The following is a 25685-nucleotide window of genomic DNA, read 5'->3' as shown; positions in this document are numbered from 1 at the left end:
GGGCGAAGGGGGAGGAGAGGGGGAGAAGCATCTCAAAGGAAAGGATTCTGTGAGGCAAGAAAGACAGAACTCAAGGATAAGAAGCCCAGGCTTTGCTGCTGGTAGGAGGGCCGTGCACCCCAGTGGAACGGGTGACCATTTAGAAGGGGGTGGGAGATTTTGGACCTGAATTGAGGGGATTTGGTGCCACTCGATGGGAAGCAGGGTTGCTTGCAGCAGACCCTCTGGTCGCTGTGTGAGGACACAGGTGCCCGTCAGCAGCATTGGGGTTCTTAGAACCCCAGGAGCCCCGAGTTTTGAGACGCCCACTGCAGCTTGCGGAGCAGGGTGGGAGGAGAGGCTGGGTCTCAGGGAAGGAGCCTTGGAGTGGGGTGTCTCCTGAGTTCTCCTGTGTCAAGTGCTCCCTGGCTGACCCAGGGTCCCACTCCCCTAGCTTTCACCTTGAGACAGCCCACCCTGTCGGAAGCAAATCTGGTGCAAGAGCAGTTTGCAGTTGTCACCTCAAAGTACGTTGACTGGTTGTTTTACTCACAAAATGAATCTGGGAAAAGCCAAAGAATGGCAATTCGGGATGTGTGTATTGCGGCAAACCACAGGCAAATCCAGCAAGCAAAGGAGAGGAATGTTGTTTCATAGAGAAAAAGGAGCAAGAAGGAGGAAGTCGGGAGGGTTGTTTTGAAGGAAAGTCCGTTGCAGGGAAGCGAGAGTTCAGGGTGAGGAGGGTTCTCGTTGGCCGAGTTGCTGGGGTGGCTGATTTCCTCCAGGAGCTGCAGTGTACGTCTTTCCTCTTGGGGCCTCTAGTTGACCATTCTTTCCTGTTGATGATTCTTTTTCTTCTTTTTTTGTGAGGAAGATTGTCCCTGAGCTAACACCTGTGCCAGTCTTTCTCTATTTTTATGTGGGATGCTGCCACAGCACAGCTTGATGATCAGTGCTAGGTTTGCACCTGGGATCTGAACCTGTGAACCCCAGGCTGCTGAAGCAGAGCTCGCAAACTTAACCACTAAGTGCCACCGGGCCGGCCTCGATGGTTCTTCTTGTTGGAGTCTGTAACTAGCTATCTTCCTGAAACTGACCTCCAGTGGTACTGTGAGGGAGCTCCCCCTTCTGGCCTCCTGACTCCATTTTAAATGAGGTTTTCCTGTATTAATTTTCACATTTTCCTTAGATCAAGATCTTTCTCCAGGGGCTGGCCCCATGGCCGAGTGGTTAAGTTCGCGCGCTCCGCTGCAGGCGGCCCAGTGTTTCGTTGGTTCGAATCCTGGGCACGGACATGGCACTGCTCATCAAACCACGCTGAGGCGGCGTCCCACATGCCACAACTAGAAGGACCCACAACGAAGAATATACAGCTATGACCGGGGGGCTTTGGGGAGAGAAAGGAAAAAACTTTTTAAAAAATCTAAAAAAAAAAAAAAGATCTTTCTCCAAAAGCATCAGTGATCAGCAGTCAGGTTCTCTGCATGTAGTGGTTTGGTCCCTAGGTGCCAGAAAGGACCTTTTCTGGTCGTTGTGTCCCATGTTAGAAGGAAAGTACATGGGGGTTGAAAACCATTTAGGCCACTTTTGAGTAACAAGGAGGGTTAGGAGGGAGAACTCTCAGGCATTTCCCACCTAAAGTTTATATTTCTCCAGGATGTAGGCGTTGGAGATCACCTCAAAGTGCTGAGCCAGCATCTCCTTATTGGACACATCATTTTCACAAAAGGTTTGGCAGGCAACAAAATACAAAACTTAAAATAATTATACAAAACAGAATTCAAAGTAAAGTTACAATTCCAAATGTGTGATGGTCCTAAACTAGGAGCTCAAACCTGAAGGTAACCAGCTAAATAGAAGCTTGATGGGGTGGACCAATGAGAGAGTGGACACAGGATGGTAAATAGAGTACGAGCTCATCAAACAGAAAGAATTAACTGAGCACATTGTGAAGACACAGCACAGGAATAAACTTCAAACGATAGCTGATGACCTGTTTGCAAAAATAGCAAAAGCTTCGAAGATGTATTAAAACAGTATTGATAGCTCAGAAGAACTATTTGAGAACCAAACGTGTTATCAGTAATAAAGCCTATAAGGTTGCAAAGTTAGTGACCATGAATTTGGATAAGAACTCAGAGTCAGTTAACAGTCCAGGTGAAAGAAAGATTTCTGTGACTTATGAAAAGCAAAGGAAAAGATTAATTTGTATGGGGTCACGATGAAGCTGTTTCTGAAAGGCCATAATCAAAATGAGAGGTTTCCTTGTTTTGCAAGGGTTTGAGAAATGCAGACATGGGCATTGTCCTTCCACGAAAGAGAAAGAGAAGCGACAGTGAGAAAAGGGTATACTGGCCTGGTCCAGTCTTCTGGGGAAAGCTGTCTGTCTCAGATGTCAGCTGCTTCTCTTCCGAGTCAGCTTGATCTGGAGGCCCCCGGTGTTTATTCAGGACCAGAGGTCAGATGGAGCCTTCTCTAGTGGTGAGATGTGTACCCAAGGCTCAAGGCCCTGAAGTTTGGCTGCCATCCAGCTAGTGAGGAGGACCTGGTGTAGTCCCTTCTAAAGAGATTTCAAGGGCAGTAAGAAAATTGGTAATGTTAGTTTAGAGAGACACAGCCAGACATTAAAGGAAACTGGAAGAATTTCGGATCCAGTCCAGCTTACAAATACCTGACAGAACCTTAAAGACAAATAATAGCACTTGAATTTACTCTCTACACAGATGCAAGCATAATTTCCCTCCCCACAATTACCCCCTTTTTATGGAAAATAATCATAGAATATATCTGAGTCTGTATATCTCTCTCAAATGTGACATTCCTGTCAAAGCCTTGGTGATATAGCCAATATTTCCAATTGTGTCCTATTATAAGGAGAACTGATTTGCATTGAATTTATGCAAACACACATATTGACATGAAAAGAATACTTTCTGAATTCTGGAGGGATGAGGTAGGGAGAAAAAGATAAAGATACATTTTGTTGTAAAGATACGTTTTGTCAAAGGAGAGGAGAAAAGAGGTCCTTTAAATCCAGTTCAGTGTGATCATCTTAAAATGATCAAACACTTGTATTCTAGAGTCTTTGACAGAATCTTTCCATGAATTTCTCTGAAGATAAAACATTTGCAAAAGCATCAGAGTAAAACAATAACTGTCTGTAAATGACAGACTTAAAAATAGCGATGATTGAGCCAGCCCTGATGGCCTAGTGGTTAGAGTTCAGAGCTCGCTGCTTTGGTGGCCCGGGTTCTCTTCCCGGTTGTGGAACCACACCACCTGTCTGTCAGTTAGCCGTGTTGTGGCGGTGGCTCATGTAGAAGAACTGGAAGGACTTAGAACTGGGATGTACAACCATGCACTGGGGCTTTGGAGAGAAAGACAAAAGAGGAAGATGGGCAACAGGTGTCAGCTCAGGGCGAATCTTCCGTGCAAAAACAAAATAGCAACCGTTAAAGATCTGACAGAGGTTTATTATAATATAACTGAGAAGTGAATGTAGTCATTTCTGTGACATACATTTTAAAGTTATGGCTGATAACATTATACCAGGGCATATCAAAATTTTAGGAATTTTTATAGAATTTCTAGAACACCTATCTTAATAACGTTCACCTATATAGTGTAACCTAAGAAGGTTTATCATCATTTATTTGACAATGCCTCCCATGTAATTTGACACATCAAATAAGGCTAATTGGTTTGACATCTCCTTTTTTGTAAGAAGAGAGAACAAATCCTTTGAGAAGTCCCTGGGTCTCTCTGAAAATTACCAATGTTACTTTCAGGTCAAAAAGACTTTAATTTAGAGTTTGATGTTTGGAAAGTGTGTCAAAAATATCAAAAAGTTTTGGACATTTGACCAAATCAGATCACAGAAAATTATGAAACAATACTTAGTTATTCATTTAACCAACGTGACAAATTTCAAAGACAAATATAGAAGGTTACACAACTACAAAAACCTTAGCTCTTTTTAGTATAAAAGACTCAACTTTTAACATAAAGCACAGGAAATAGTTCTGGTAAAACACAAAAAGGTAAAGAAAAACCTTTTACAGTCTCTTATCAGGAGCAGACCAGTAGCCCCAGCAGACTTTGTCCGTTCTGTAGAGGAAAGAACATTAAGCTTCGGTTTTACGTCTACACTGTTGATAGTAAAGCTTATTTTGAAACCTTTATAGCAATTTTATTTAATCTTATCTGCCTTTATCACATATAAAATTTCTTTCCAAAGATTCCTGTTTCACAAACCTTCGAGAACTTTCGTTTTACATTCAGATTTGGTCCTTTCTTATTCTAGCAACCGTTTTACTTCCGGATAAAATTGCTTCCTCTCTTATTTTTTTTCCGACAAATATATCTGCATACCTCATATCTTTTTCTTGCATCTAGTAGTTTTAATCACATATGTTAATTAGAATTCTTAACCCTTAGAATCCTTGATTCCTAGTGAAAACTAAGAACATAAGTAATTGTGGACTAGCAAATTTGTAAATACATTTTATAATTTTTAGAACTATATCCCCTTTTAAATAGTGCAGTCTTTCAATTTGGCACAAGACGTGGTTACTAACAGACTCAGTTTATCTTCTGTTTCTCTACAATGGGAAGCCAAAAGTAGATAGACCTGTGTTCAGTAATTAATGTTTTAGTATTTTATACTGTTTGGAAAATGATCCAGGTACTCAATGAAATTCCATCATTTAATTTAACTTAGCAAAAACTCTGAAGTTTGAAGTTACTGAAAAGATTTGGGGATGTTATTTTTAAGCACGCATACCATAAAACATAATTATTGCACCTAAAAACTTTTATCCCATTTTCATCTATCTAAATAATTTTTCCCAACAATTATGTTTAGATTATTCACAGAAACTTCGTGAGGTATTAGACAAAGTTAGCCATGATTTCAGGCGAATTTTCTTGTTGAAAAATTTTGGACCAGAGGTAATATGAACTTATTTGACGAATAAAACCATGTAGAATAAAAGTATTATATTTAATGTTGATAACTCTAGAGACACAACTGTTTCAGTTAAACCAACAAACTTAAACTAGCTTTAATTATGAATATTTTCCCAGATCACATGAACCTGAAAAGATTAGTTTCTATTCTATTCTGAGAATTTTTAGGAATACTTTATTTACATAAGCACTTGCTTTTCATTAAGTCAATTAAATAGAGCTCTTTTACAAGTTAATTTTGGCACTGCCACCCAGCAGTAGAAAAATATCATAGACATACATAACACATAGACAGACACAGAGACCTTACAGCTTTTGTTTTGAAAGTTTCAGCCACGTACAAAGTTGAAAGTAATAGTTGGATCCAAATTGTGTTTCTGGCAGATGGACGAAGTTATGGTCACTTGCTCAGATGGCCAGAGAAGCACTGGAGAAAAAGGGGGGCTCAGATAAAGGAAAAGGGGTTAGAAGAGGTTTGAGGAAGGAGCAGAGAAGCAAATCATCTAGGTACCGTGTGATAGAATGTTGAAACACCGAACATGGCGTGTCCACTGGTAATCAGCATTCAAGTGCTGGTGTCGTAAGTAACAAAGGGAGATGTTCTGAAAGTGGTGCTTCCTCATTAGACTAACAAAAATTCAGTTTGCTAACAGAAAAGTAAAGTACTTTCTCAGAACTTAATAAAATCAGTAGAAATTGTTGATTCAGAAACAAGATGGAAATACACCGAAGAACAAGTTGTGCACCCTTATCAAAACCTTGTAGACTCTCCTGGAAACTCTTTACACAGAGAAAAAAGATTCCCGTCGAAGGGCTTCCTTTCTGGGAGCGACTTGGAAGGACCTGCTTGAACTTGAGCAGGAGGTGCACTGTGGATTCTGTCAATGTCAGCTGCGGATTTTGCCCACAGGGAGGTGGGCTGACTAGCAGATCTAGTAGGAGTAAATGGCGGGTGTCTTTAAAGTTAGTTTTAACATCATCAGTGATAAAACAAATGATAAAAGATGTTGTAGGGTCATTTAATTTCTCCAGCTGGCTATTTGGTTATTGCTGTAGCTGCTGCTATCAAATTCTAGAATTATTCCCTTTTTTGGGAGAAAGAAATTCCAACATGATACCTGTCTAGAAAGTCTCGGCCTAATAAATGAATAGGGGCAGAGGAACTATGGAGAAAGAATGAGTGTCTCTGAAAGGGGCTGAACAAAGGGAGTAGGTTCTGAGGCAGGAGCTTGAGCTTATGGGAGATTCCCACCCTGTGGACCATTTTAGTGCCCGAGCAGCAGCTGCTCTCCAGCAGTGGGGTCGCGTGCGCAATCTGAAGAGTTGTTTCTCTGGTTGGGAATGGTCCCTGGAGTTCCTTGGAGCCCTGTAAGTTCAGTGAGAGAATTGAAATGGGGAAGCTGAGGGTGCAGAGTACGTGGAAGCAGTGCAGAAAGGAAGGAGGAAGCTGGCACCAGAGGCGGGGCCTGGGCGTGAGACAAAACCGTGCAAGAGGAAGAGCGGCCTCGGAAGCTGTTTTGTCTTCCCTTGGCTTTTAGTTTTGGCTAATTTAGATATGGCATCTCGTAATGAGGCAACTTAGAGTTCTGTGCACGATGAGGAGCTCTGGGTACCAGTCGAAATAAACATACCGTTCGTTTTGCTTAGTTTTGGAGCCACGGTCTTCCAATCCAGTCTGGTTTTAAGAAAAGCGAGTTTGGGGAGATGGAAAGTTCCCCCTGGCGGCCGTTGCAATTCTGGTCTGCTCATGGTCAGTTTGGCCCACTTAGTGAGAAACGTGCATGTAGGGGCCCACAGTTCTTAAACATGAGCCTGGCTGGGGTACCTGAAGGAGGGCTGTCCTCAGAACATTTAGATGACTGAGATCCCAATTCTGAAATTCCCTCTGAAAATGCAAGAAAGTTGTGGAGTCCTAGCCCCATCCCCAGAGGAATCTAAAACAGAAGGAAAGTTGCTGGATTCCCAGCCCTGCTTCCAAAAGGAAGTGAAACCAAAGAAAAGCTCCTGGGTTGTCAGCAAACCCAAGCCCCAAAGGAACTGTGCTGCCTCCAGAAAACACAGCCTTGGTCCTGGAAGACAGAGTCCCACCCCGGAGAGGACAGGCCTCTCCAGATCCCGCAGAAAGTGTAGAGCTCAGAACACAAAGGGAGGGAGCACGAATCGGAGAGGAGACAGACCACACTGAAAGCAGATGCCACTCACAGAAGTGACGAGCACAGGGCCTTCGGTGCGGGCGTGTCACTGGGTTCCGGGGTCGTTGTCTCTCAGGCATCACCTCCTTTGGATTCTACTTCTGATACTATGTTTGTCAACTTAAAAAGTAAATCAGCCAGTTGTTTATGCACAAAATGAGTTTATTCAGGAAAAACCAAAGAATGGCAACTCGGGGTGTGCTTCTTACGGTGGACCCTAGGCAAATCCAGTAAGCAAAGGAGGGGAGTGTTATTTCATAGAGAAGAAGGAGGAAGGAGAAGGAATTTGGGAGGGTTGTTCTGAACGGAAGTCTGTTTCCGGAAAGCGAGAGTTCAGGGTGAGGACCGGTTCTCAATGGCCGAGTTGCTGGGGTGGTTGATTTCCTCCAGGACATGCAGTGTACGGACATCTTCCTCTGGAGGCCTGTGATGGACAGTCCTTCTGTAATTGACCTCCAGTGGTACTGTGTGGGAGCTCCCCCTTCTGGCCTCCTGACTCCATTTTAATTTCTTTTTCTTTGTGAGGAAGATTGGCCCTGAGCTAGCATTTGTTGCCAGTCTTCCTGGTTTTTTTGCGTGAGGAAGATCAGCCCTGAGCTAACATCCATGCCAATCTTCCTCTACTTTCTATGTGGGACGCCTCCACAGCCTGACTTATGAGCAGAGTAGGTCCAGGCCCTGGATCTGAACCCACGAACCTGCCAGAGCGGAGTGCGGAACTTTAACCACTTGGCCACAAGGCCAGCCCCCGGACTCTGTTTTAAATGAGGTTTCCCTTTATTAATTTTCACGCTGTTTAGAGAGTCATTTTTCTAAAACAAATCCGGCAGGTGTTCAGGAGGTAAAATCTGAACTTGCTTTCTTATGTCCAACCGTGAAAAACACCTGTTTCCTGTCTCTCACAGGGGAGATGGGTCTCGGGTGAGGCTGAAGGGCCAGCCCCCTGGCCGGGGTGGCCAGGGCCCATCAGACATGGCTGAGGGGCTGGCATCCAGCCCAGCACCATGGGAGTCGCAGGAGGGAAGGCCAGCAGGCGAGGGAAGTGGCCAGGGTCTCGGCCAACGAGCCCCTGAGGGAGGCCGGCAGGGACCACCTGACCCTTCCCTGGCTGGTTCTAGAAACTGACCTTGCCCACAGCCAGTGATGCCACCCACGTCTTCATGGCAGCTTCCCATCCATGCGACCTGTCAGCTCCACTCTGTGCCCGGGCGTAGTGTTGCCTATGGGGATCAGCCTGAGTGGGAGCCCCCTGGCGGGGAGGGCTGGAGCCGGAGCCCCAGGTCTCTGGCTGATAACATACGTCTCGTAGATGTGCTCGTGCGGGCGTCCCCTCGCCTGAGATGCCTCTCGTGCTCTCTGTTCCCTCGCGTGGAGGAAAGAGCACTTATTTGCCTAATACGCGGAGGCAGCCTCCCAGTTCTGAGCAATGATTATTTTTCTCTTCACCTGTGTTTGTGTGTAGCGTTTGTATTGTGTGAGGTCTTCCACACACACACACCCCCCCCCAACCCTGCCACCAACCACCACTAAAAAGCACAGCAGGGTTACGAGTCTGGATATCTGAACTCTTGCATCTCTAGGCTGGCCTTCATGCACTGCTGTGTCCCTGGGTGTGTTAATGCCAGAGGCCCCCAGTGACGCCCGTTGGTTTAGATGTAATCAGAAAGTGGCGTTTAAATGCCCCTATGTCCCTTCCGAGGGGCCTGTCTGCCCAGGCTGGCCTTGGGCTGCCTGCCCCACTCCTCGCCCATCCTGCCCGTCATGGGCTCTCCTAGAGGGGCTGCGTGTGTTGCAAACGACCCAATGTCCACCTGCCCTCCCTCTTCTCTCCCCTCCTGCAGGCACCTGAAGGAGATCTCGGAGCTGCAGAGCCAGCAGAAGCAGGAGATCGAGGCCCTGTACCGCCGCCTGGGGAAGCCGCTGCCCCCCAACCTGGGCCTCTTCCACACGGCGCCCCCTGCCGGCCGCCGGAGAAAGACCAGCAAGAGCAAGCTGAAGGCAGGAAAGCTGCTGAACCCACTGGTGCAGCAGCTCAAGGTCGTGGCCTCCAGCACAGGTTGGCCGTCGCCCTCCTGGCTGGCGAGGGGCAGGGCTGGGGACTGGATGGGAGCGGGGCAGCTCCATGCAGGGGCAGCTCAGACCTGGAAGAGGCGTCTTGGGTCTCCTTTCACTGGGGCCAGGAAGCCTTTGCAGGCCACCGAGGGCCAGGGCCTCTGCCCCCCACCCCACCCCCGTGCCAAGAGGGAAGGACTGAGGGGCAGGCACCAAAGGGGTACTCCATCAGGAGGAGAGGGGCCCCCGGCCGTGCGTGGGCTGCACTGTGTAAGGGAGGAGGCGCAGGGTCTCCAGGGCTCAGGGCTGCTCTCCCCCACCTGCTTCTCCCTGCAGGGTGCCGCCTGAGGCGGCTCTTCCTCTGGCCCCATTCTTAGGCATAGGCCGCCGGCTGACAGTGGGGGCAAGCAGCTGCCTTTGGGGGAGGGGGCGGATGGTGAGGACCACTGGGCCTGTTAACCACGATGCCTGGCACTAGGGGTGCACGCTGACCCTGAGCCCCCCACTCTGACGCAGTGAGCTGAAATCCCCAAGTGCTCCAGGCGGGAAGCTGGTGGTGAGCTGACCGTCAGCTCTCCCTCTCGGTACTGCAGATAACCTGCAGGGTATGTGTCCACGGACTGCAGAATTAGACAAAGTCCATGCCAATTCCTAGAGCTAGTTAGAGAGAGGGAGCCCACAGGCCCCCTGAGCCCAGGTGTGCGTCTCCGGAGGAGCCATGGGCCACTCGGCATGTTTGCACACGCGCCCGTCCCGTCCCTGGCAAGCGATGGAGACGGCTGCTTTTCTTTCATTTTCCCGACATCCTACACGGGCGATGGGCCGCACGCCCATTGCCCACAGGGACTCAGCTTCCCCAAGGTCACCCAGCAAAGAGCCGAGGGGACGGCCAGTCTGTCCCGCCGCGCCTCATCGTGCCTGTCCCCCTTCTCCCCCCAGGTCACTTGTCAGAGTGCAGCAGAGCCCCGCCTGCTAAGGACCCTGCCCATGCCGGGGCGGGGCCCGCGGCGGCTCCACACCCGAGTGGGAAGGCAGTTCAGACCCAGCAGCCCTGCTCCGTGCGGGCCTCCCTGTCTGCGGACTTCTGCTCCGGCTTAGCCAGTGACGGAGGCGGAGCGCACGGCCCAGGTGACTCCCAGCTTGCCGTCCCCAAGCATGTGCTAGCCGCGTAGGGCCCGAGTGGCGTAGAGGGGACGCGAGCTGGGGCCAAGGCTGCCAACAGCTTCTTAAAGAAACAACAGTAGCCGTAGCCTTTGAAGGAGGCGTGGAGGGCCCGCCCCTCACAGGTCTGGCCGTGAGCGGCTCTGAGGGAGGCTGCTTTGCTAGAGCCGGCCTGGGGAAGGTGCCAGGACCGCCGAGAGGTCAGACGCGCGTCTGCGGCGGGCCCTGCGCCGGTTCCCAGGCACTGGCCCGCCCCACCCCACCCTGCTCCCTGCTAAATGTGGGTCCTTCCGTCAGGGGGCCGGCTGGGAGGTCGAGGGCACAGCTCTCGAGCTGGGAGTTTGGCCTTGAGGAGGACGTGCTCGTCACCGCTGCCGTGGACACAGCAGCTACGCGAGGAGGTGTTCCACCCCCACCATCTCTGTCCCAAGAACATCTCTGCCCCCCCCCGCCTGCCCCGCACGCTCTCCCAGGGGCTGCTTCTCTTCCGCTCCAGCGTGCCTCCTTTCTGTTATGTGGTCCGTGGCCGTGGTCCTCGGGGCTGGGCTAGGTGGAGCCGTGGATGCTAAGTGTCGAGGCGGATGTGGCTGGTGGTTGTAGGAGGGATCCCAGAGACTGTACTTGATGCCTGTCTCTCTGTTCTCTTCCCTCTATATTCATTTGCAGGCTGGACGGTTTCCCACCCAACGTCTGAGAGAGTGACCTATAAGTCTAGTAGCAAACCTCGCGCTCGATTCCTCAGTGGACCCGTGTCTGTGTCCATCTGTCTGTATTTGTTCTTTTGTATTTTATCACCTCCTGGCCCTTGGTTTCTCCCCTGCCTCCCTGTCTTCATTACTTTCCATTACTGTGTAGGCTGCCTCCCCCGGCCCATTGAAGTCACCTATTTAATGCTGAAATTGGAACCCCGTCCACGCCCGCCCTCTGGCCCAGAAAGTGCCAGTGCATGCTCTCGGCTCGTGCCCAGGCGCCAGAAGCATGCGCAGTGGCTTGCCCACCCCCGGCCTCGGGCGCTCTGCCCCCCGACTCCCAAGGCGCTCTGCATTTCTCTCGTCCGTCACTCGTTTGTTTAATGTTTTGGTTTTTTTTTTTTTTTATGTTGGACGTAGTTTTATTTCTGTTGCGATTGTGGCAAATACACACGTCCGCTGTCCCCAGTTCCAGCGACAACAAAAAGACAGCCCCGGCCTTCTCTAGACGCATGGTGTGTTTCACACGTGTCTGGACTCTGAAGACATGCATGTAGCAAGCCAAGACAGTTCTAGAAGGTCACTGGAGGGTGTAACTTCCGTACAAGGGCCGTATCACAACATTCAGTCCTGTTAACCCACCCACTGCCTGGCTCCCTGCATGTGGAAATGCCGAGAGAACGTGCTCCAGCTAGGACGCCAGCCCCTGCACCCCGCTCACCTCGGGAATCTCTCCAGCACTGAGAGATGGGATCCCCGCCTCCCGCGCGGCTCTCCCGGGCCGGCCCCTCCTGGCCCTCTCTCTGGCTGGAGCACTTTACTTGGTGTATTTCCCTCTCATCTCGTGCACCTCAGAGATGAAGTCGATTTAGCGGTTCCTCGGAGCTCTGCTGAACCAAACTCACCCCCGTTGTCCTCAGATTCCCTGGAACGCCCTCCTAGGACCATGGACTCTGGGCCTAGGAATGGTGCACCCGCTCAGGGCTGTCCAGATCCGTTTTTATCCCTCAGCTCAATTGGCAAATGAATTAAAAGCTGTGAGGTTCTCAGGTTTTTGTTTTTTAACAGAAAAATTGAACTCTTTACTAATTGGATTGGACATGCAGGTTTAGGGCACGTGGCTTTTTGCTGGTACAATAAAGATACATTGTGTTTGTCGGGACCCGAGGCCACATCCACGGCAGGCGTCCATCCCTTCAGAGGGCCCACGTCATCCTCCCCAGGCGGGACAGGTTGGAGGCTCAGGACCTTGTAGAAAGGCCCTGGGCCACCCAGGGCCCCTTGTCCCTAACAGGTTCCCGCTTCAGCTCAGGCGTCGTCGGGCTGCTGGTTAGTTGCCGAGTTGGGTTGGGGGCAGGGGGTGGTCTGTGTGCATCCGGCTCCTTGCTTGCCTCACCGTCTCTCACGGTCCTCTTCTGCCCGTGTGTGTGCACACGTGTGTGCGCTCACGAGACTCCTGCCCGGGGAGCCGTGGGGTGAGAGCACCTGGGTCTCCAGGTGCCTTGGCTCAGACAGGCGGCTGCAGCGCTGCCAGGAAGCCACTGGCGGGTGTGGGGGCGGGTTAGACCGCTGTGTCCTGGGCACTGAGGTGAAAACGAGCGAGTGAGCACACATGCACCTCTGGCCGTCACCCTCTGCCTGGTACCCATGTGGCTTTGCTGGTGTTAAGGGTGTTCATTTGTTACACTACTAATCGTTCAAGATAAGAGAATCCCAGGCACAGCGGGACACAAGATGAGGTTTTACTCTGTCTTTGTGGCCGGGGGACAGGAGTGTGTGAGGCACGGCTTGTGGCAGGCGGGGCACCAGGCCCTGCAGGTTGGTCGTAGGTGGTGGTGCGTGCTGGCCTGGCAGGCCTGCCTTCCTCTGAGGCCGTGACCGATGAGATGCTGTGTGTGTCACGCACGGCCCCTTCTAGGCCCTGGCTGTGTTCCTAGCCTCTTCAGCCATGACGAGGCTGCCCACGCTCTGAGGTTGCTGGTCAGGAGAGTGCGGGGCCCGGGGGTGTGAAGACCCAGCCCAGCCTGCTGCTCTGAGGGGGCGGTGCTGGGACACCCCCTCCTGTCCCACGTCCCTGGGACCCACAGCCCTTTGGGGCTCCTCCTGGAGTCACGTCTGCTGGTTCCTGGGTGGCCATGGAGGTTGGAGGTCTGATGGGAGACTGAGCACAGAAAGGCTGGAGGAAGTTCGGAGCTGGTTGCCGCCCCAAGGACCGAGAGGCAGGGGGCCTTTGGGCAGAGGCTGCACGAGCAGAGCAGACCAAGGGTGGGAAGACCCTGTAGTGTACAGATCTGGGTTGTTGCGAGGTGGGTTGGGAGCTGGAGCTCGGGTGCCGAGGGCCGTGGCCACGGGGTATGGGGGTGGGTGGCAGAGGTTGAGCCTAGAGGAGGTTGACAAGGTTGCTGCTTGAACAGACAGGAGACAAGGCTCCAGGAAAACAAAGTCTGTGCCAAGTTCTGAAGACAGTCCCGCTCCCCTGAGGCTCAGAGAGGATGAGAGAGGTCGGAGATGAATGAGGGCGCCAAGGGTAGAGCCGCAGGCAGCTCCAGGGGGCTGGGAGGTGACCCCACGTGGGAGAGGCTGCCAGGCCCAGGACGAACAGTGTGGGGACAGACCCGCCATGGGAGCAGCCGGTGGGCAGGCCCCTGGGGAAGCGCTGGACCCTGTGGCAGGGCAGGCCCCGCAGCCGCTGCCCATCCTACAGGATCCTCCTGCGGCCGGTCAGGGTTCAGGGAAGCTCGGGGACCTTTTTTAGGGAGTCGGGGTGTAGTCAGGTTGCAGAAGCCATTGTGTCCTGGAGTCTGGCTGGTCAGAAGCTGTTGTCAGGTCCATTGACTCTCCCTGCCTCTGGCTCTTCTCATCTGACCAGAAGTGGATGCTAGTATCCTTCCCGGACTCCCTCTGTGCTCACGGGGCTGTGGGTCTGCTCGCATCCCTCAGCGGCGAGCCTGGGCCCCTGCTGCAGCAAGTTTTCCTCTGGGCCTCCCGTGCCCCGTGCAGCCCCAAGGCCTTGCCCTCCCCCTGGAGGGTGCTCGTCCCTCCCTCGGGGGCCCAGCTGCACTGTGGGGGACGAGGGGAAGGACCCTGGGCCAGGCCTGTGCTTCGGGGCCCATGTGGCGGGTAGCGAGGCTCAGGGTGATGTCACCCAGGTCAGAGCCGAGCCTCACCCTCTCCCTGGTTCACGCTTCCTGGACAAGTTTTGTGGCTTTTCTCATCTTAAGCGCTTTGGTGGCTTCACAGAGACACCCTGGGTGGCGTTTTGGTGCTATATAACCATTTCTTCCCTGTGCCAGAGCCGAGTATCGAATGCCAAGTCAGGGGTAGAAACTCCTAGTCGGGGAGGCAGGGAGCCCCACTGGGCTGCACAACGCTGCGGCCCCGCGGTTCCTCATGAGCTGCGTCAGCATCTGATAAACAGCACGTGCCAGCAGGGCCTGGCCCAGGCTCAGGAGTCTGTCCCCATCAGACACCCTCGGATTCGAGACGTCCTCCTGGCAACTGGACAAGGGTCTGGATGGCGGCGGGTCGAGGCAGGGCTGGTCGTCACACCAGGGGCAGCCTGTGTTTCCATGCCAGAGTGAATGTGGGGGTGAGCAGGGTGGGGGTCTCACCGCACACAGCCGGACGCTGCCTGAGACCCCTGGCCTGGCCGTGAGGGCAGACAGCTGGTTCCTCTGTGGGGGCTTCTGCAGACACCTGCTGTGTGAGGATGAGAGGCTAGGTCGTCCTGCGTGCTGCCCCGTCACCGTCTGGGAGGAACAGGGTTTCCCCAGCAGCTGGGAGAGTCCGCATGGCTCCCCAGCCCAGCCCAGCCCACAGCCGTGGCAAGCTGCTCTCAGTAGTTCTGGGGCCTCCAAGCCAGCCTTTCCCAGGGCCTTGGCCAAGGATGGAGTCCTGCAGCGAGACCTCCCCCCTCCACGGGAAACCAGGGGTGGGGCTGGTTTAAACCATCAGGCCCCGTGTGGGTCCCATGTGGCCCCAGCACCTGGTGTTGCTACCTGGTAGCCTGGTGGCTGTGTGGGCAGGACCCGGGGGCATGTATAAAGCACGGAGCAGGGTGAGTGGGCTGGGTGCAGGCTTGTCCGTTGGACATTGCGTGGTAGGCATCCAGGATAGGACCCAGGCCAAGGCACAGACACTGAGGAGGAGATTCATGGGGCCACCTGAGAGTGGACAGGGCTGTGGTGTGAGCGAGGGCCGCTCCCCAGCCCCATGGTGGCTGCTGGGCTACAGCTCTGCACCGAGCTGGACATGTGACCTTGGTGTGGAGAGGCTTGAATCTGGTTGGTTTGTATTTAAAGGCCGCCATGAGGACCGGGAGCTGTCCTTGCTCTGATCACCTTGGGCCTGTATCTGAGGAGGGCATGGAGGCCTCTGTGGGTTAGTGTCACTCTCCAGCTCTAAGCGCAGTGGCCTGGTGGCCCATGGCCCTGGCTCTGGGTTCCTGTGATGTCTGTGTGGGGCCCTGTGGCGGCCCAGGCTTCCTCTGGCAGTTCTAGTGGGCAGCAGGCTGTGGCTGGTCATTGTGTCCTCCTTCCGTGAGGATGACAGGAGTCGGCCCTGAATGCAGAGCCCTGGCGACACACGAGCTGCCGGCAGGCACAGGTGGCCCCTTGAAAGAACCTGTGCCCTTGGCCACAGGGACCTGGCGGGGTGTCTAGTCTATGTCCTCGGGTCATCCCCAGGGGACCGCTGTGGTCCGGGTGACGCTGCAACCACAGAGACCTGACAGGGAAGTCACTGCCTCACCTGGGCCCTCCTCCCTGTGCCCCATGGAGCCCCCAAGGGCCATGTGCTCCCAGTCAGGTTCCACCAGTTGGGAACACAGACCAGCAAAGGCCCTTCAGAGCTGCCTCCAAGGGTCGATGGGTGTGGACCGCTTCTGCTCGGCCCTTTCGTTTTTATTTCATTTTTATTTGCTTGTTAGAGACCCAGCAGGACAGCACCTCCCCTTCCCTGGGTCGGCCTCAGAGAACACACAGGATGAACTCAAATAAGGACAACTCAGTTTGAGCTGCATTCCCGAGTCCAGTGCACACAGCTTCTCCCCGGGGGCCCAGGCTGACCTTGGCCCCTGTCCCTAGATGCAGCAGGCAGTGTCTTATCTTCAGTGGCAAGAGTGCCGGGAACAGCACCTCGGCGGGCGCCCTGCAGGGAGCATGGGGTGTGCAGGGCGAGGGGCCAGGGGCGAGACTGCAGACAGACAGTCCACGCTAGCGTGGCTTTGCTGAGTGACCTTGGGGATGCCTGGGCTGTCCTTGTCCATCCCCCTCTGCCCGCCTGGTGCCCTGGAAGGTCGCAGAGTAAGCTGTGGGTGGGCCCTGGCCATCAGGTCGTGCCGGACACTAAAGTCAGCCGCCTGCCCAGCAGTCGGGCACAGGCAGCCTCTGGGGGCGCAGGATCCGGCAGCTCTTGGTGGTGGCCCAATGGCAAGGAGGCCTCGCCCTGCCCCGGTGGACACCTGGCCTCGGCTGAGGCAACAGCATTGCAGAGAATCGGGGTGGGCCCTGCCCCGACCTCCCTCGAGGACCCCTCGTGTTTCCCCCTCAACGCCCATGCTGGCCGGGTGGGCATTGGCCTCAAACCTGCAAAACAATGTATCTTTTTGCACTTGGAAAACCCCCCACGGGCCTGGCCCGCAGAGTCCTCTGGCCCACCCAGGGGCTCGCGCCTCAGGGGGCGCCTAGCTCACGTTTGGAGCAAAGTGGTGCACTGGCTTTTTGTTCGTTTTGTTTTGTTTTTCTTCCTTTTTTTGGACTATGCTTCTGAAAACTCACACTTCTACCCAAAGCTTAGGGCCGGCCGGCCCCCGCCCTTGGCGAAGCTCGCGTGGGCCCGCTCCCTGACGCGGGCCGCCCCAGCCGGCGGCCGGCCCGTCTCTGAACTGCTGGCCTCTGCTCTCCTCGCACACTGGTGGCTCTTGCTTAGATGTGGTGGCCTGTCCCCGTGCGTGCTGTCCTGCCTAACCCTGTGGTCTTGTGTCGTTTCTTCTTCCCTTGCAGGGTCTGCCTTGAAGCGTCTCTGTCTAGGCAAAGAGCACAGCAGTCGTAACTATCGGTTTCTTCCCCTTGTCCGCTCTCCATCGCATGGGCTTGATTGTGGCTAGTGCGCAGCGGGGTTTCCGTGGGGTGCGCGGGTAGGTGGGTGGGCCTGCACCTGCTCCTTGCCCACCCTCCGCTGACACCGCCCCACCTCACCCGGCGGGACAGCCGCCCACAGGCGCCCCTCGCAGCTCCGTGGCTCCGAGGGTTGTGTTCCCGCCCGTCCACGTTAGCGGGCCCTCCTTCTCCGGAACGTCCACTCGCCACCAGTCATTAATTGGCTCCTTTTCCAAAACCATAGGAATGAGTATTTCCTTGAAGTGCTAAAGATGAGTGCCCCGAGGAGAGATGCCGGGACGAAATGGGTATCAGTCTACCGGGGCGCCCACCGCTCTCATCTCGCGCCTCTTTTTTTCCCCCCTTTTTTCTTTCCTGGCTGAAATGTTCATGTAGAAGTAGCTGTGTGTGCACCCTCATCACTAACGTCTGGCTGTCCGTGTCTGTGCTTTTCCATTGCTAGCCACTAAGGTAGACCGTTTTGTAACAGCTTGTTTGAAGAGATGGTCATTAGGTTATTTTTTTAATGCAGAAAATGCAATAATTGGTTTATTCAAAATTGCCAACCAGAAACTGTGTTGGAGAGGAGAGAAGGGGACAATTTTTAAAAGTTTAAAAGTCCTGATTTGGTCATTTAGAAAAAATCTTCAGCGAAGTGGCCAGGTGGGCTTGTGTTCATCTGGCCTCGCCTGAGCTGCGGCCCCCAGGCCTTCGGGGTGGCCAGGCCTCCCAGCTCCCCTGCTACAGGCTTCGGCCCCACGGACAGCTTGGGGGCCCACATTGGAAGGCTCACGGTGTTTCTACCCTTTGTTAGTACTTTCCCCAGATGCTCTGATGAGGAGAGGTGCAATTTCTGTCTTAAACCCCACACCACGTAGCCCTTCACGTGCGTGGGAATGCCAGCAGTCCAGCCTCCTGCGAGCATTTCCTCTCTGCTGGAAGGATGCAGCAGCTGCTGCGTGCTGAGCGGTCTGCTCAGAGCACTGTCGCGCCTCCTCCGAGTCCTTGTGTTAGAGGTGACAGTGCAGAGGCCAGAGGAGCTCGCCCCAGGCTGTCTGACTGCGCCAGGAGTTTCCTGAGCTCTCACACGGGAGCCTGGTGGTTGCGGGCAGCATGAGCGCAGAGTGGGTGCTGCATAAGGCTGCCGGCTGCTGGGGTCCTGTCCCCTGGCCTGGCCAATGAGATGGGTGAGTCTCCTGGCACAGCCCAGTGCCCCCTCAGCCCCTGGAAATGCCACACTGTGTCCAAAACTGGCGCAGGGCCCCAAATGCAGACCATCTCCTGAAGCAAGGTGTTGCCAGGCTTGAGCGAGACCATCGTAAGAGTGACTGCAGCCGGCCGTGGAGCTGGCGTGCGCTGTCACCAACCCCAGCCCGTGTGTGCTCCCCAGGGTCCTCCACCAGCAGCCTGGTCCCGGGCCCTGAGCCGGGCCCCCAGCCAGCCCTGCACGTCCAGGCACAGGTGAACAACAGCAACAATAAGAAGGGCACCTTCACGGATGACCTGCACAAGCTGGTGGACGAGTGGACGAGCAAGACGGCTGGGGCCACGCAGCTGAAGCCGTCGCTCAACCAGCTGAAGCAGACGCAGAAGCTGCACGATATGGAGGCCCCGGCAGGCCGGCCGCTGGCCCCCGGCGAGGCACGGGCTGTAAGTGGGGCACGGTGGGGTGGAGGGGGGACTGGGTGGGAGCGGGGCTGCGACCCCAGGTCCAGCAGAGCAACCCCCAGCGTGGCTTCGGGTGCCATCTAGGCGGGACTGGCCCAGACCCGGCAGGTGTGGCCTCATCCCTGTGGGCCAGCCCCGTCTGTCCTCGCTCTGACCCCGGCCGGCGGAGCGGGCGGGACCTGCACACCACCCCCGGGGACACCCCTTTGGGCTTTAGCCCAGGCTCCCAGACCACATGGGGCCAGGCGGGGAGCTGCAGTCTTGGGCGTTGTAACCTGTGTGTTCCTGCACCAGGACTGCCGACTTCGTGACCCACCTGGAGGAGGGGTGTTCCCGCTTTTTCCATCTTCTGAAGGAGCTTGTGCGAGATTACGTTCTCATTGGCGAAGCTGTCTGGGGTGGAGTTCTGTTTTTCAGTGTGGGAAGGTTTCTCTATGACCTTTCACTTTAAAAAACTTCAAACTCACAAAGAGTTGAGAATTCCGTGGGGAACTCTTGCGTGCCCCACCCGCACAGCGTGATTGACCGTTTGCTGCATTATCACGCGTGTCTCACTCCCTGGAGGGGAAGGTTTTCCTTATGGTGCGGTTCCTTTTCTAGTTGGCACGATTGGATTTCCTGTTTCGCCGCTCTGTTAAACTCTGCTTTTCTGGCAGTTGGTACGTCTCTAAATTTATCTGAGTTTTCAAGTTAGTTGGCATAAAATTGTTCATAACACCTTCTCTCCCCACAGTGGCAGGATGTGCAGGGATGTCTTGTTTTTCGTTCCCGATAGCGGTGATTTCCGAGGGTGCGCTTGCTCCCGTGCTCTCTCCCCTCACGCAGCCCTCTTAGGGGTTGATAGATTTACCAGCCTCTTCAAAGAACTCCTTCGGGTTTTGATGATATTCTTTGTTGTATGTTTCATTAGTTTATTCCTTTTATTATTTCTTTCCTTCTATCTTTGGGTTGATTTTTTTGTTCTAGAAGGTTCCTTTAGATGCACCGCTCATGGGTTTCCAGCCTTTGCTCCTGTCTGCGCTCAGGCTGTGATGCTCCCTCTAGTGGTTTTTAGCTGCATCCCAAAGATTTTGATATGTAGCATTTTCTTTAACCTTCAGTTAAAAAGAGTTTGTAACTTCCACTGTGATTTGAAGTAATCGAGTTATTTATTTCCTCATGATCTTTTTATTACTGTTTTTTAGGCTAATTGCACTGTGATAAGAGAGCACACTTTGTGTTTTCAGTCTTTAAAATCTGCCGGGACTGGCCTTTTGACCCGAGTCCGCAGTCTTGGTTGCTGCTCCACGGATGCTAGAGGCCACCTCTTTCGTTCCCTCTCCGTCCACACGCCCAGTCTGAACGCCCCCATTTTTCTGGACACCTTCAGCACCCTCCCGACAGCCACACCTCCATCAGTCCAACTGCTCAAGTCATTCTCTGTTATTCTGGGACACAGTTGAGAGTCCTTACCGTGGCCCACGGCCCTGCAGTTGTGCCCCGAGCCCTGGGCAGGCTGGCCTCTGCTGCTGGCTGTGCACCACCACGTTGGCTGCGCTGCCCGTGCTGGACCGTGCCCATCAGCTGCCCCTGCTACCCCTGTTGTTCAGATAGCTGGGGTTCTTACTAAAGTCTCGTTTATTTGTTTTACTATTCTTTAAATTGTGGTAAATCTATATAACAAAGTTTACCATTTTAATGATTTTTACACATATAGTTCAGTGGCGTTAATTATATTCACAGTGTGCAACCTTCACCACTGTCCATTTCTAGACCTTTTTCATCATCCCACACAGAAACTACTCATTAGGAAATAACTCGCCACTCCCCTTTCTGGTAATCTGCCTGTCCCGCCCCTCGGAACCCGCCACCCTTCTGCCTTCTGTCTGTGTGAATTCGACAACTCTGGGGACCCCGTATGAGTGGCGTCACACAGTATTTTCCCTCTTGTGTCCAGCTTATTTCACTCAGCATAAGGTTTTAAAGGTCATCCACATGGTAGTATGTGTCAGAACTTCACTCTGTTTTCCAATTTTTTTATTGTGGTAAAATACGTGTAACAAAATTTACCATTTTAGCCATTTGTAAGTATACAGCTCGGTGGCATTAATTGCATTCTAGTTGAACGAGATTTCTAGGTCCTTAACATTTCCGTCTACATTTTAGAAACAGCCTGTTAATTTCAGCACAATGGCCGTGTGGGGTTTTGGTTGGGATTCTGTCGACTCTGTGATGAACTGGGTAGGACTTGACGTGTGCACAGTGGAGTCCTCCTGTAAACATGACATCTCTCTGTTAATTCCTATCTTTTTTATTTCCTCTCAGCAAAGTTTTGTCGTTTTCAGTGTGAAGGTGTTCGCTAGTGGTGATTCTTTCATCGGATTTATCCCTGGGTTGTTGATGTTTTGGAACGCGCCTGTAGATTGTGTTGTTTTAAAGTGCGCTCCCCAGTTGTGTGTTGCTGGTGTGTAGAAACGTGGTTCATTTCTGTACCTCGTAGTCCACGATCTCACTACGTTTGCTTGCTGGTTCTAGAAATTGGTTTATCTGTTCTTCTGGGTTTTCTGTACACAGTCTTGTCATCTGTAGGTAAGGATGGTTTTCCTTTTTCCTTTCCACTCTGTGCCTCTTGTTCCTTTTCTTGCGTGGCCGAGACTTCCCACGCAGCGCTGGCCGGGAGCGGGGACCTTGGGGAAGAGCAGTTGGATCTCACTTGGGCCCGGGGCTGGCTGTGGGTCTGTGGGTGCCCCTCACACGGGGAGAAGCGCCCTCTGGCCTCGGCTCCTGTGCCTGCGTGAAGCAGTGGAGTTGCCCAGATGCTCTCCTGAGTCTGCGGAGGGCACCCCGGGCTCTCCCTTGGGGCACAGCTGCGGGGAGCTGCTGTGTTTCCCGCTGGGGCAGCAGCATTGCCTTCCTGGGAAACCCGCTTGGTTTGATGTTTTACCTTTTTTATATTGCCGGGTTGGAGGGTTTAGAAGCTGTTGGTCTGTCATCTCCTCCCGCACAGCAGCCTCCTCAGGTCTCTGCATCACAGCCACGCTGGCCTCACCCACCATCGCAGCTCCGCTCCCTGTCCCTGTGCTGTTGTGCTTTGATGTGGAGAGCGAAGGGACTGCCCTGCCATTGGCTGCGTACTCTGGGCACTCGCCCCCCACAGCTCCCGGCTCTGGTCCTCCCGCGATGGCTCTGACCAGCCAAGCAGGAGGCCTTTGGGTGGGGGTATGGCTCACTGTGTCTTCAAGGGTCAGGCCCTGCGGGGTCTACTCCGAACCCCCTGGCCCGTGGACAGCCATGGTGTGCGGCCCAGAAGTGAGGGGGTGCAGCTTTGGTGAGTGAAAGAGGGGGGGTGGCCGTTTCCCGCCAGCCCCATGCTGTCACTCTGGTGTCAGCCCTTAGAAGTCACCCGTGGAGGTCCTGGGACACTCTCCCGAGGACGGAGAAACCACAAGGACCCCCACGGCCACTGGGGAGGCCGGCTGATATGGCCACATGTGCCTTCCTGTTCTTGTCTTGTAGATGAACACGCCTCGAGCAGCAGTGGGGACGCCGTGTCTGGCCCCGGCGCCCGGCCCTCTGCCCACCGCCGTCATTCCCGGAGCCACCCCAGCTCTGCCTGTGCCCATGCCAGGTACTGCTCTCTCCGGCCTCCCAGCCCCGCCCTGTGCACTGCCTCTGGGCCAGTACAGACGTCTGCTCCCGACTCCAGTGTCCTGGGGGCCCTGGGCAGCCCCAGCGGGCAGTTGGAACCCTGCCTGGGGACCAGGCGTGGGCACAGCGGGCTCCGTGCTTCCCGTGTCCTTGCAGCCGCCTGCGGTCAGTGAGCCCGGCCCCAGGCTGAGGATCACATAGCTTTCTGTCCAGCCACTTACCAGATGGAACACCTGAACTGAACAGCCCCGAGCAGCCGGGCTGTGGTTGGGCCTCCGCGCCCTGCCCCGCCTGCCCGCGGGTGTGGGACCCGGCGTGGGCAGCATCCTCGCTTCCTCTACTGCTGCAGACACTGTCCCCTCTTAGTCCCCTGGTCTACACTTGCAGTCTCTGCACCCCCTTCTGTACTTGAATTGATGGTTAGAACGTTGCGATCACCCTGAGAAGTACAGTGCCTTGAATTCCAGCTTTTCCGTTGCCTGATGGAAAGAGATGTTAAAAAACAATCATATATCGGAAAAGGTGTATTTCATTTGCAATTGGCTTGTGTGTCCACATCTTAGTTTCCCATTTTAAGTTACAGAGAGATGAGTGGTTTACAAATCTTAAGCTAAAGTCTGATCTTTAGTTTTGTGTTGAAAATGCCTTTTTTTAAAAAGAATTGAGTTATCGATCTTGAATATCAGAGTTGCAGATGCTAGGGAGCTCTGCTTTGTGCTCATAAAACGAGACCTCTCTGGGCTTCTGCGGGCACTGGGAGTAGAGAGATGGACGCACCCTCAACTGCAGCGTGGCCAGCAGGCAGCCTAGGGGTACGTGGTTCCTGGGCAGTGGGTTGCTCGTGGGAGTGGGTCTCCTATGAAGGAACTGTGTTTGGCTGTGCGGAACCTGCTGGGAAGAGCTAGGTGAGCGAACATGCCCCCATGACCCAAAGCCAGCCGGGCTGCTCTGAGTGTGGGCAGGGAAGGGTGTGTGTGGGGAGCAGGAGCCCTGCAGAGACAGCGCGGCCCCTTCGGCTGGGGGATCTGCTGACTCCTGCCGGCCCGCCTGCCTTCTCCATTATTTGCGCTGAGGCCCGTGGCCACCTGGGCCTCGCTTGCAGCTGCTCTACCCGCTCTGGCCTCCTGCTGTTCTCCAGGCCCCGAGGCCACCCTGCCGGGCGGGAGGGTTCCTCTCCGGGGCTTCCAGTGGGGCTCATCTCAGAGGGAGCCGAGGGCCCCGCGCCTCACGGACCCCGGTACATCCCGCTGCTGCTGGGAGGCAGCTGGCTGCGCTGCCAGCCGTGACTTTATGGTTCTGCTGGACTTTGGGACCTCACTAGAACTGGCTGAGTTATGGGTTTAAATATATTATTCCGTCAATTCAGTTAGAATTGAATTCTCCAGGCCGTTAGGCAGAGTCTTCTGCCAGGGCAGATGTGCAGTAAGAGATTTCTGTTCTCTGGAACGTGCCCCTCGGTCCCTTGTTGAGAAGCGCGTGCGCCTGGTCCTGAGGGTGGTGGAAGCTGCCCACCTACTCCCTCTGTTGCACCGGACATAGGTTTGGAGCCCTGGCTCTATACACGGATGGCCAGTGACACGGAACCCCAAGAGACTGTATATATGAAGGAGAAAATAAACGTTTTTGCTTGAAAACAGTGTGGAACAACATCTTTGTCTTACCCTCTGTTCACGTGAAAGCCAAACCGGCCAGCCTCTCAGGGAGGATGGAACAGGCCGCCCGGGCGGGCTGCGCTGCCCTGCCCTGGGCACAGCATCACATCAGCTCCGTGCCCACCGTTGACCCCTCGCCCAGGAGGCTGGGGCAGCCGACCGGGGCCCAGGGGCTGAGCAGGGGTGTGGTCTCCCTGACCAGAGCCAGGTGTGGTGGACGCTGAGCCAACCTAGCTTGGGGGACGAGAATGGGGTTTTGGGTGGGGCCCTGTCACCTGCACATGGCACCCACCGGGAGTGGCCTGGGCCCAAGGACCGGCCTCTGCTGGCTCCAGGCCTGAGTTAGCCTGTTTGCCTGGCTTTCAACCATTCTGAACTTGAACTGCATTTAGACGTGCAGTAGGTCAGCCGCATGAAGAGCGTGAGTCTTGTGGCCATCTAAGGGGTGGCTCTGACCCCTGTCCACACTGGCTATCCTGGAGAAAACCAGGTTTGCGTAACTCACCGTGGACAGAGCTGGGGGGATGCGGGGCTCTTCTGCCCCTGTCCTGGGTCAGTGTCTGTGCACAGAGAGGACTTGGGGCAGGTGCAGGGTGGGGAGGCCCCCGTGGGGCTCAGCACATGTTTCTGGCTGGCCTGCCCTTGATGGCCTTGCGCTTGGCGGCCTGCGCCCCTGCAAGCACTCAGGCTGGTGGCGGCTGCTGCGCTCATCCCGCGTTCCCGTCGAGATGCAGTCTGGCTCTGTCCCTCTGCTCTCAGAGGGGACCCAGCCCCGTGTGGCCTCTCGTCTCAGCGCTGGCCCTGGGCCGAGGTGGGGCCCCTCGGGGTTGCTGCCTCTCTCGCGGTGGCCAAGGAGCCAGACACAGCTCCGTCCAGTGCTGCTGCCGTTGGGCGCGGGGCAGCCCGTCTGGTGTGGGCAGCTGCTCAGTCTGCACGGTGCATGGCCGCAGTCAGGCCGCCGGACCCCAAGGAGCGTGAGTGCTCTGGTGTTGCCGCCTCCCTGGAGAGCAGGGCCTCGTGTGTCCGCGTCGGGCCTGTAATGAGCTGTGGCGGTTTTGTTTTCTAGATTCTGAGAGTGAGAAGCCCGACTGAGCCCAGGCAGGCGGACCCACCCGACGCCAAGCCCCATGTCGTCTCCTGGAGAAGCCGCGCCCTCACCTCGTGTCTGGTTCACGCTGTTTTGTAACCACTTTCTAAGCATTTTTTATTCACAATTGGAAACACAAATGTAACACAAGAATAAAAAATATTTTGGGGGAAAAGGGACTTCGGTTTTTCAAACTGTCCTTTCCGGCGGCCCCAGATGGCAGGTGGCCTGAGTCAGTGAGTGAGGGAGGCATGGAGGGGCCCTGGCTGCGGGGGGCGGGTCTGGACACACTTCGAGCGTGTCCTGGGTGTGGCCGTGAGAGTTCGTGGTTCAAACAGTGCCGTTCAGTGCACCTGTGGGCTCCATCCTCGGCTGGGGACACACAGGACGGGTCAGACGGGTGACACGGTCCCTCTTCTTGGAGAAGCAGCCGAGGCTGTGGATCATGGTGGCCTGGCTGCCATGTTCAGAGTTCTCCCCGTCACTCCCAGGGCAGCCCCATTCTCCATGGG

General features: G+C 54.4%; 1 protein-coding gene across 1 annotated transcript in view; it reads left to right on the top strand.

Annotated features, from left to right (window-relative positions):
- Nucleotides 1-25258, top strand: part of LOC124240945 (serine/threonine-protein kinase WNK2-like) — a 115436-nt gene extending 90178 nt beyond the window's left edge. The window contains exons 24-30 of the mRNA XM_046664276.1: nt 8981-9195; nt 10131-10319; nt 11019-11117; nt 17044-17088; nt 18530-18789; nt 22303-22414; nt 25153-25258. Coding sequence (XP_046520232.1) covers nt 8981-9195; nt 10131-10319; nt 11019-11117; nt 17044-17088; nt 18530-18789; nt 22303-22414; nt 25153-25178 — 946 coding nt within the window. The 3' untranslated portion in view covers nt 25179-25258. The remainder of the gene's footprint in view (nt 1-8980; nt 9196-10130; nt 10320-11018; nt 11118-17043; nt 17089-18529; nt 18790-22302; nt 22415-25152) is intronic.
- The last annotated feature ends 427 nt before the right edge of the window (nt 25259-25685 follow it).

The sequence above is a fragment of the Equus quagga genome, chromosome 6 (assembly GCF_021613505.1).
Source record: "Equus quagga isolate Etosha38 chromosome 6, UCLA_HA_Equagga_1.0, whole genome shotgun sequence".
In the NCBI taxonomy this organism is placed as follows: Eukaryota; Metazoa; Chordata; class Mammalia; order Perissodactyla; family Equidae; genus Equus; species Equus quagga.
This window is presented reverse-complemented; position numbering and strand designations above follow the sequence as displayed.